The following is a 12,065-nucleotide window of genomic DNA, read 5'->3' on the forward strand; positions in this document are numbered from 1 at the left end:
TACAAAAAAAAAATCTGATTAAAAATGGGCAGAGGACTAGAATAGACATTTCTCCACAGGAGACATAGAAATGGCCAACACCTGCATGAAAAGGTATTCAATACCACCAATCACCAGGGAAAAACAAATTGAAACCACAATGAGATATCAGCTCACACCTGTTAGAATAGCTATTTTCAAAAGAGAAGAGATAAGAAGTGCTGGTGAGAATGTGGGGAGAAGGGTTCTAATTTGATACATATACTATGGAAAACAATATGGAAGGTCCTCAAAAATTAAAAAAAATACCATATGACAAAGCAATTTTACTTCTAGTGAAGTAGCAAGAGGAAATCAAGTCAGGATCTCAAAAATATCTGCATTCCCATGTTCACTGCAGCATTATTCACAATAGCTATAATATAGAAATAAAATAAGTGTCCATGAACAGGTGAATGGATAAAGATGTGATTGGGTAGATAGATAGGATGAAATATTATTCAGCCATAAAAAGAAGGAAACCCTACCTTTGTGATAACATGGATAGATCTTCAGGGCATCATGCTAAGTTAATTAAGTCAAACAGAGAAAGTTATATAGTATATTATCTCACTTCTGTGTGGAATATATAACATCCACCTCATAGAAACAGAGAGTAAAGTAGTGAATGCCAGGGCCTGAGTGGGGGAAGGGTGGGAATGGGGAGAGGTGGGTCAAAGGGTACACACTTTCCATTATAGGATGAGTGAGTTCCAGGTTCCGAGGTACAATGGGGTGACTACAGATAGCAATACTGCATTGCACACTCGAACATTGCTATGAGAATGCAGGTTCACTGACTTCCGGCAAGATGGAGGAATAGGTGGATGCACCGTACCTCCTCGCACAACCAAGATTAGAACAACAATAATTTACAACAATAATTTACAGATAGAATAACACCCAGAACTGATAGAGGATTTATCTGAGTGGAAGTCGAACAGCCAAGAAGTTGATGTAGACCCGTGCATCCAGACTGGTAGGATACGACGAGCCAGGTGGGCGCGGGGCTGGCACGGGTCGGCGGTGCGCGGAGGTCGGGGAAAATTTGGCGCAAAATCTGCGCGACAGCCATCCGGGGCGCAAGAACGCAGCGGTGATCCCTGAGTGCGCAAGCTGTGGCTGGCGGACCCAGTGAGGCAGCGATTGTGGACCAGGGCAGAGCTCACAGCCCAGGATCCCAAAGAAGGGTCTGAGCCCAGGAGAACGGAACTACCGCCATTGTTCCCTCCTGTCCCCGCTCCTACCCCCGCCCCCACATATAACGTCACAATCTAGCGACTGGGGTGCCCAGCCCTGTGAACACCTAAGGCTCCGCCCCCCACCGTAACTAGAGCGACCAAACCGGAAAAAAAAAAAAAGGAGAGACAGGGAAAGACATAAGACATGTTTCCAACAGAACAGATCAGTCCCCCAGGACTCATCCTTTTGAGCTACCAAGAAATAGCCAATCTATCAGATGCACAGTTCAAAACACTGGTGATCAGAAAGCTCACAGAATTGGTTGATTTTAGGCGCAAATTAGATGAAAGGATGCAGGTTACCATAAAAGAGATGCAGGAAGATATACGGAGGAGAGCCAATAGTGAAAGGAAGGAATCTGAGTCTCAAAACAATACAGTGGACCAGAAGGAAGATAGAATAAACCAAGTAGGAAAGCATGATGAAATAAGAATTCAAAAAAATCAAGGAAAAGCTTAAGAGCATCCAGGACACCTTTAAATGTTCCAACATCCGAATTATAGGGGTACCAGAATGGGAAAGGGAAAAGCAACAAATTGAGCACGTATATGAACAAATAATAAAGGAGAACTTCCCCAATCTGGCAAAGGGAACAGTCTTCCAAGAAATCCAAGAAGCTCAGAGAGCCCCAAAGAAGTTGGACCCAAGAAGAAACACACCAAGGCACATCATAATTACATTAGCCAAGGTAAAAACGAAGGAGAGAATCCTAGAAGCAGCAAGAGATAAGGGGACAGTAACCTACAAAGGAGTTCCCATCAGACTGTCAGCTGATTTCTCCAAAGAGACCTTACAGGCAAGAAGGGGCTGGAAAGAAATATTCCAAGTCATGAAAGACAAGGACCTACATCCCAGATTGCTCTATCCAGCAAAGCTCTCATTTAGAATGGAAGGGCAGATAAAGAACTTTTCAGATAAGGTCAAGTTAAAGGAGTTCATCATCACCAAGCCCTTATTTTATGAAATGCTAAAGGGACTTACTAAGAAAAGAAGATAATGAAAAGACATGTATAGTAAAAGGACAGCAAGCTCACAATTATTAACAACCACACCTAAAGCAAAACCAAAAGAAACTAAGTAAACAACTAGAACAGGAGCAGAACCACAGAAATGGAGGGCACATGGAGGGCTAGCAGCAGGGGGGGGTGGGAGGAGGAGAGGGGGGAAAAGGTATAGAGAATAAGTAGCACAGAATGTAGGTTGAAAATAGATAGGGGGAGGGCAAGAATAGTACGGGGAATGTAGAAGCTAAAGAACTCATAAGTATGACACACGGACATGAACTAAAGGGGGGAATGTGGGTGGGAGAGGGGGTACAGGGTGGAGGGGAGAGAAGGGGGGAAATGGGACAACTGTAATAGCATAATCAATAAAATACATTAAAAAAAGAGAATGCAGGTTCCATATTCTCAACATAACAATAACAAATGGGTAATTATTTGAGATAAAACATGTGTGAACTAAATTTAGTGTGGTAAATATTTTGCAATATATAAATATATCAGATCACATTGCACACCTTAAACTTACACAATACTATAAGTAATTTTATCTCAATAAAGCTGGAAAAATAAATGTTGGCCATAATTGCACATGCTTCAAGTTTTTTACACATGCAGCACAGTAACAAGATCCACTAGTTACACTTGCCCATCTTTTAATGAACAAGTTCAATATTATCTATAAAGGTCAAAATACCAAACAGTATTATCTCTCTAATATTTTTGTTATTTTTTTATTTTTATGGAATTTATTGGGTGACATTGGTTAATAAAATTATATAGGTTTCAGTCCAGGCCAGGTGGCTTATTTGATTAGAGTGCTGTCCCATACAACTGAAAGTTGTGGGTTCAAATCCCAATGAGGGCACATGCCTGGGTTCCTAGGACTATCCCTGGTCAGGGCACATTTTGGAGGCAACCAATCAATATTTCTCTCTCACATTGATCTTTCTCTCTTCTCTTTCCCTTCCTCTTTCTCTAAAATCAATAAACATGTCCTTGGGTGAGGATTAGAAAAATTATATAGGTTTCAGGAATGAAATTCTATAACCCATCATTTGTATACTGTACTACATGTTCACCACCCCAAGTCAAGTTTCCTTTCATCAATAAATTTTTAGCATACCAGGAAAATTCATATGAGATAAAGAAAAATCTATTTCACAGATTCCAGAGAAAACACAGAGAAAGTTAAAGGTTGCCTAATAACTACATCGGTAAAGTCTCTTTAGAGAGGTTTACAGTGGCCTTGTGTACTGTCAGCTATTGAATAGGCCTCCTACTCCTTCCCGTGTAGGGAGGAGGTCCAAGGGCTGTTGAATTCTTGGCATTGATCAAAAACTTCTTTTCTCTTAAGAATTTCAAAGAGGTAGCATCCTTGGCCTTTTGTTCTGTGCTGTGTGGAGACACTTTCCTTGGTTTCACTTTGGAGGAAATGATCAACCATCCTTCCACATCATCATCTACTGGTTTGGAATGAATGAAAAGAAAGTAATCATTATAGTTTTCTCTTTATTATTGCTTTTCTCCAATAGATACTGTTTCCCTAATCCAAAATTGCTCTGTAATTGAGCATTTGAATACAGACTAAGGGGGGCAGTAAGCAGCAAAAGTGAAGGTAGCTTGAGTAAAGCTAAAACCCTCCTCTCCAACTAAAGTCAAAGGATACATAAGAAAATCAAAGCAAAGAGATTTCACCCCTCTGCATACAAGGGGGACCCCCAAAAGAGGAATTATCTTCTAGGGGCAGACCCCTCCTGGTACTGGCTTCCCCTGCTAGGTAAGTGTTCTAGGAACCCATCTGCATCAGTGTATCAACTGGCATTGTTGTGAGAGGTTGTGTTCAACTTCAGTGATTTTTTTTGAAGACTCTTTCAAAGCCTTTTGTTCCGTTCATGATGGGTGATTCACGAACACACCTGCCCACACTGAACTGCACATTCAGCAGTTTTTGACCAAAATTAGCATGATTCCTCTGCCCCACCCTCCCTATTCACCCAATCTTGCTGCCAGCAACTTTTTTTTGTTTCCCCTGATGAAAGCAGTACACAAAGAGAAATGTTTTGCCTGTGCGAAAGAGGAGAAACAAACAAAAAAAGTAGAAGCACTAAAAGACATAAAAATTGAAGAGTTCAAAAACTGGTTTGAGCAATTGGAAAGACATCTCAATAGGTGTATTTTATCAAAAGAAGAGCCTTTGAAGGTGACAGAAGTTTAACCATGTAAGAATAAATACACAATTTTTTTATAAATATCTTCCAGCTTTCCTCCCTTCCTTGTACTGTAGAGTTCTGTCACCCTTGGATTATGGAGGGAGAAGAGACAAGAACGAGAGGTTTCCAAACTAAAAAAAAGAATATGAGTTGGTGAAATAAATAGATCAACTTACTTTCAGGTTTTTAGAGTATGCCTGAAGTGGTAAAGTATTTCTTGAAAATAGACCACAGTGACTTAAACATGTATACTAGATTTCTGCTTCTGGGAAGATGAAGTAGATATACTTTTCTCTAGTCCTTTTGCTAAGTACAACTAAAACCCCCAAACATTACATATAAAGAATAGAATAAAATTTTGGAAGGTGAAGAAAAAAAAAGACAAATTTAGCACCTTAGAATCCCAGAAACACACAGATGTGAGTTCTGTTTTATTTTTGTCTCATGTATCCTGTATGTAAAGGTGTAGATATTGGCAACTCAGAAACACCAACAGGTGCAGACCAAAATAGCCCCCAACAAAAGCCTGTTTTCTCTTCTAAACAGAAGGCCTGGAGAGGTGCAAACTAGCAAGACAAAAACCTGTTAGACAATAGCTGTTCTACCCAAGCCAAACACCAAAATAATTAAACAAACAAACAAACAAACTGTGACCCCAGGTTCATCCATGCAAGCAAATGAGTGAGATGTGTAGGCTCCCCAGCTTCCTACCTTCACCTGGTTGTAATGCAATGCCCACCTCCCCACCAGGTAGTGTCAGGCAGAACAGGGAGCTGGAACTTTCATCCCTATTGGGCAGTAAAGAGAGGAGGCAGAATGGTGCTTAAACCCCTACTCTGACACTTGTGGCCTTGGGCAGCTCAGCCTCTCTGAGCCTCTGCCCATCTGTAAAATGAATGAATATTCCTACTTTGCATGAGAGGTTTGAAGATTAGCACCCAAATATGAACAAAGAGTACCCTATGCCACAGAAAAATTAAAAGTATGAACTATTCTATCTCTCAGGGTAGTACATAGCATTCAATAATATGTAAAATTGAGTATGAAGCATAACCAAGTGGGATTTATTACAGGGATACAAGTCTAATTCAGTATTTTAAAATCAGGCTCTGTTTCTCTGAAGAACCCTGACTAATATAATACCATACACATTAACTAGCTCAAAATGGATCATGCACCTAAATGTAACAGCCACACTCTTAAAACTTCTGAAAGAAAACATCAGAGAAAAACTATGTTACTTTGGGTTAGACAAAGATTTCTTAGGTATGATACCCAAAGTACAATTCATAAAAAATAAATTGATGAATTGTACTTAACCAAAATTAAAAGTTCTTATTAGAAGGCAGTGTTCAAAGTAGGAAAAGACAAAGCTAAGACTGGAAGAAAATATTTACAAAATATAGAAAGAGCTCTCAATACTCCATACTAAGAAAACAATCAATCCAATATAAAATTGACATAAGATGTGGTGACACTTCACCAAACAAAGTATATGGCTATCAAATAATTACATTAAAATTAAGTTAAAGGAGTTCATCATCAAAAAATCATCAATATCTTTAATCATTTGGGAAATGCAGATCAGAATGCCTCATCGGAGTACAGCAGACACCAGTAAACTTGTACAGTATTTAATTTCTATTTCTTCCCCACCTTCTTGTTTTTTCCATATATTTGCTTTTTTATCCATTTCCTCTTTTAATATTATTTCTGTTTTATAACAAGTATCATTTGTTCTCTTTCTTTATGAAGCTGTTGTATGGAATTGAAGCCAAAAGTTTGGTGTGATTGTGGAACAAAGGGTGGGCTTCAGAAAGGTGTGGTTTGTCCTCTCCTTAATGGGAGGGCTAATTTCTTTAACATGTCCACCATAGAGTTTAGACATAGACAATTGACATTTGTTCTGTTTTATTAAAAGCGCACTGTTGCTGTACAGACACAGTGACCAAGCGCTGCCATAGGAGGAAGTTGCAGATACTGTGAGTTGCGGCGACCACACAGGCTACCGAAGCTGTCTGCTGTAGACCTCTTTCAGTCCAACTCCCACAGAGATGGCGTTCCTCAGGAAGGTGTATATATTAAACTTGTAGGTTTTGACATGTGCTTCTGTTTACTTCCTCTTCATTCTGGTGTTTTTTTCAGCTGCTGAAGGAATGGTGTGCAACCATCTGTGTTCAAGCGATGGCTGTTGGGGACCCGGGCCAGACCAGTGCCTGTCCTGCCGCCGCTTCAGCAGGGGCAGGAGCTGCATAGAGTCTTGTAATCTCTATGACGGGTAAGGCATCCCACATGTCGCCTGTCCCCCGTGACCTTGGAGGTGCTGTTCGGTTCAGATTTTAAAATGACAAGAATATTGTAAAATTTCAGTATGGCTATCCTGGCCAAGATTTTTCAAAGAGAGCTTTTGTTGCGTTAAGGAGACGACTTATATAAAATTAATTAAAGAGAAAATTACATTATTTGAAATAACAAGTCCAAGTATATATTGAGTTTATTTACATTTAAAAAACATGTAACAGAATAGATAATTCTTAACAAAATATTGAAATTTCTCTTAAGCAAATTGAAAACTATATTTCTATTCTTATAAAAAGGATTGTTGTAAGTGATCTTTCCTTTTATATGTCCCAATAATCTTTTTTCTCATACTATCTATCAGTAGTCATCTACAATTATATATAACTTTTTTTTTCAATTTAGGTTGCATGTCTATTTGATTTGGTATTAGGAATGGTGCGCATTTTTCTATGTCTCTGACAACTGCTTAGTCCTATAGAAAAACTACCCTCATAGTTTCTACTTGAATAGGTTTTTCTAAGTGTTCTGCCACTTTCTAAAGATAACCTAAGCAATATTTTAAGTCAAGTGCCTTAAATTTCTTCTACTACTACAATAAAACCTAGTATATACCTTGCTGCCTGCCATTTTATATACTCATAAAATCACTTTATCATCACATACCATTTCACGCATCGTAGTTGTCCTTCATTAGTGTGATAATACATTTTTTCATACTGTCCCTGAGTCAAATTTTTTTAATATTGCTCACAGAAAGTGCTTTCAACAGTTTTTTTAAATGTGTAGTTTTGAATTTCTTTATTTAATGTCTTCTGCCCCATGAATTGTCTCATTTTAACAACCCTTTTCATGATCCCAGGTAACATTATACTTCTGCATTTTACACTAGAAAGATAGAAATATCAGAATCATAAGGATATTGATATGTCTCTTCTTTGAAGGATGACCTCAATTAATCCTGTCCAAGGAATTTTTTGGGAAAAAGATTAATTTTTTATAAAGGAACAAAATCTTTAAATAATAATTTGATAGTTTTTCAGGAAAATTTCAGCTTATAATTTTATAAGGTACAATCAGCTCATAAATTTGATAATGAATAGTAAATTATGTGCTGTTTGTCTCATTGAAATGTGTTCATGCTTGTTTATTATTATGAAAGTGTGATATTTTCTGTACATAAAATACCTCCAGTCAAATATGCTTATTTGTGTGTGGCAATCCATGCCACTATAATGAAACTAATAGACTTTAATTCTGTGAAGGGAAGGTTACACTAAAACTGAATTAAATGTATCTGTGCAATTCCAATCAGTGAGAACTGGTGGAGTCTGTATTGCCCACAGTCAAGCCCCTGCAGAAGAACCAAACCAACACTGTGATGCAAGGCATCACATTCATTTTTTTCCTTTCTGGATGCCATTGCTTTTCTTTAATATTTTAGTTTTAAACTTATCAAAAATATAAAATTGATAAATATGTGGATGTATACCCCAGCCTCTGTCTCAACTGGTGGCAAAACAGTGAAAACTAAGCAAAGGAAAAATACTGTTTCCTAAAGAAACGACAATAATTACCAGACTGTTTCTAAAAATTTGACATTTACCATGTCATTAAATCAAATGTATTAAGGAAATGTAATGCTTTTCATGTATTTTGCGGTAGTAATGGGGCCTTAGAAAACCATACTCACGGAGTTAATTTAAAAGATAATAAATGGTATTATCTTGTAAGAATCTCTTGTGAATCTTGCCTGCCCAAACATGATAGATTACTCCATCTCCAGCCCTGTGGTATTGGATAATTTCTTCTAACGTTGCCTGATGGTTAAGACAGCCTTTGAGGGAAGCTGAATTCAAAACCTAACTTCATCACTTCCTACTTGAAATGCCCAACCATACACAAATAAGCTAATTATTGTTAACTCAGTTTTCTTATATGAAAATAAGAATAGTAATGCTGTCAACTTCATAAAATAGTTGTGATTATGAAATGAGAAGATAGATAACAAATTTTCTTAAAATTCTTAACATTAAAATTGTTACTATTTCTGTGTCTGTTAATCTGGGCTGACTAAATGGTTAGGTAGAACCATCACCTGAAAAACTACTAAAATTAAACACAAATATAGTATGACATTTACCAAAATCTTATTCATATGTGTATAAACGAGGTTGATTATCATATAAGAAGCAATCCTAAATAAAGAGCTTTTTAAAAGGTTAGAAGAAAATTAGTCAACTTCTGGCTATTAATACTCAAACTCAAATAATTTGAGTCCCTGGATTTTGCCAACTCTTAACTACAATGCACAAGCAATCAAAATGAAAGAGAAAGCTAATTGCAATGAGATCTTTAAAATCTTCTTATCTGGCACTGTGATTAAACACTTCTGAAACTTTTAGAATAAAACAAAAAATCAAAACAAGTGCCAGTCTAAGCTCTTTATAAGCATTTTCACAATTAATAATCAAAACCTTTCCCTGAAATGTTCTTTTTCCCCTTTACAAAGGATACTTAAACAATCGAAGCTTAGAGAAGTTAAGGATTTTAAATCCTGGAAATATTAGTGTGGATGCTGGAATTTAAATTAGGGAAGACTTGACTTCAAAGTATTTGCTATTGATGGTAGGACTGGCTAAGATAGCAGGCACACAGCACACTGAAAAATGTATAGCAGAAAACACAAGTAATAAAAAACTCTCTACACAAAGCTCATGCTCAGTAAACTGTGATTTGTTAGGTCAGATTCAAGTGAAAGTCATAGCAAGAAAGTCTACTATGACTGGCAAAATCATAGTAGAGTCACTAGAGGAGCTGGAAGAAAAAGGGCTGTGATGGAGACAGTAATAATACTGAGAAGTTAGAGAACCTGCAAGGAGAACCTGTTCTGGGGGCCGAGAGGAAGAGAGCCAGAAGCCCTGCAAATGGAAATCAGTCTAGAGAAGAAAAGGCAGCTAGCTTGTCTCTATGAGTTTTTCAGTCACATACTCTCTTTACCTCAACTCCGTGTGTGGGAAAGGAGATTTAGGAGAAAAGAAAGATAAACATGACCTATATTTTAGTGTCATAAAAATGATGGCCTTTATTTAGTACCATAACCCTTTAGTCACCCTAGAAATCTGTAGACAGAGAATGTAATTCACTGATGACACAGGCATTGCTGTAACTGTTATGTAATTTCATTAAACAGATAACATTTCTGAATCTCTTTACAATTTAGCTACTCCCCCAGCCCCAATACTAGGCCATTTTTCCCTTTATGTTTAAAAGATTTCCTAGTTGAGTATTTTATATCACTCATGTTGACAAAACATGCTAAAGAAAATCAGTTTTAATACAACTGAGATTTTAAACTTAAGAAAGTTCATAACATGTTTAATCCATAACAGGCCAACACCTCACTTAAAAATGTAAAATCCATGTAAATATTGGCATTCATATGTAACTTAACTATTGATGTGTCCTATTCATTTAAGAAATCAAGTAGATGTAGTCTTAATCTCAACAACAGAAAATAGAGTCCAACTTTTGGACTTCTCTCATTTATTAAGGCTTTACAGTGACAAAATGAGATAATTCAGTATAAAAAAAGTAAATATTTCACTCAAGAGAAAAATTAATTTGAATTTATCACCTAGTTAATTTAAAATTATCATATTTGCAGTGCTATTAGTTTGGAATGGTGCATCAAAATACAAAGGCACGGAGCAATACAGTAGCCATAGCTATTTAGACATTTTGTTAATGACTCATAACTGACATTCTAGATTATCTTGACCCAGTACTTCATTCACTCATACATTAGTAGGAATACAGTGGTTTAAACTATTGTACATGACTAATACTCAATCATCAAAATGAAAATTTTAGAGTAGATATAGATTACAAATAGCCATAGTGTATAAGGTTGTGTGAAGGGATGACCATCATCCCAGATTTCTTAATTAAAAAGTTTTAGAATGTTACTATTAAACTATTTTTTATTTTACATCATATAGCATTACTTCAAAAAGAATTTAAACTGGAAAAGATGTTGTGATATTAGATCAATAGTCCAAGAAAATAAAACCTGCCATAAAAAAGATGTTTTCTCTAATTCTCTAAGGCATATATTTTAAAAGAAGAAAAGAAATCAAAGCAGTTTTTGAAGTTTCACCAAAAATAAATTAAAGAGTCTTGGGATTTGAAGGACAAGAATGGGGGAATATTCATGTAACTTAGCAATGAGAAAAAGACAATAGTTCTATCAGAGTTTAAAAAGCAGAGCTCCCACTAAGAGTAAAATTTTATAGAGAGACCAGCGGTGACAGCCTTACTTAAGAAGTTAAAACCAATTCTGCTATGTCATCAGAAGAGTTACACTTTTTTTTTTGAGATGTCTGTAATCTCTCTCACCAGAGAGAGGTTTCCTGAATGAGTCTATCATTGAACCCAGTGGAGGGCAAGGAGAACCATCTGGCTGCAGTTTGTCTCTTCTCCTAATGGAGAACTTTCATTCCTTAATGTTCAGAGAAATGATTCCGATGCTCCTGGCACAGAGAGAAACAAACTCTAGAATGTACTCTGCCAATAGGACTCTTAGCAGATGTTACTTCATTTGTTAAGTTGACAGCTTGTTTGCTTACACCACCTCATGCAGCTGATGTTTCCACAGCGAATTTCGGGAGTTTGCGAACGGCTCCATCTGTGTGGAGTGTGACCCCCAGTGTGAGAAGATGGAAGACGGCATCCTCACATGCCATGGACCGGTAAGCTCGAGGACATCTGTGGTTGTGTTGGCTTATTCTGTGTCATGAAGGAAAGTCTATGTCATTGCCTTATTGTTTAACTACACATTCAATAGATGTTTGCAGCATGCTGTGGGGAATTGCATTTGGTATTCCACCCTTAAAAGGCGTAAGTGTAGTCATGGAGATATAATATTCAAAATTCAATTTCTTAAATGTTTATGTGCCAGATCATGTATTCAGAAAGAAGATATGGGGTTGGCCCTGAAGATTACACAGTGTTGAAAAGAGAGATGCACAAGTAATTAAGTTGAAGCCAAATAATTGATAAATTATTAATAGGTATAAATTGTTATAGGAACACAGTTAAGAGAGAAAGTAATCTGTTCTGGGGATGGAAAGTGGGGCATCGAGAAAGGCCATAGAGAAGTGACGTTTGAGCTATGCTTTGAATTAAAATCTGGAATGCAAAAACATGCAAAGTTATGCAAATGTGAAAGTTCTTGTTTTGAGGTAAACTGTAATACATTCTGTGTTTAATTATTTAACTATGATGACATTGT

The 12,065-nt window shown here is 36.9% G+C and overlaps 1 protein-coding gene across 6 annotated transcripts in view; it reads left to right on the plus strand.

The window, feature by feature from the left end:
• The window catches only part of ERBB4 (erb-b2 receptor tyrosine kinase 4), a 969,394-nt gene that overhangs the window by 710,339 nt on the left and 246,990 nt on the right, over positions 1–12,065 (plus strand). For all 6 annotated transcript variants that reach the window (XM_045852658.1, XM_045852676.1, XM_045852684.1 and 3 more), the window contains exons 13-14: positions 6,620–6,752; positions 11,430–11,523. In XM_045852658.1, the coding sequence (XP_045708614.1) occupies positions 6,620–6,752; positions 11,430–11,523 (227 nt within the window). The remainder of the gene's footprint in view (positions 1–6,619; positions 6,753–11,429; positions 11,524–12,065) is intronic.

Source organism: Phyllostomus hastatus, unplaced genomic scaffold (assembly GCF_019186645.2).
Source record: "Phyllostomus hastatus isolate PE091 unplaced genomic scaffold, TTU_PhHast_1.1 phas_contig_137, whole genome shotgun sequence".
NCBI lineage: Eukaryota > Metazoa > Chordata > Mammalia > Chiroptera > Phyllostomidae > Phyllostomus > Phyllostomus hastatus.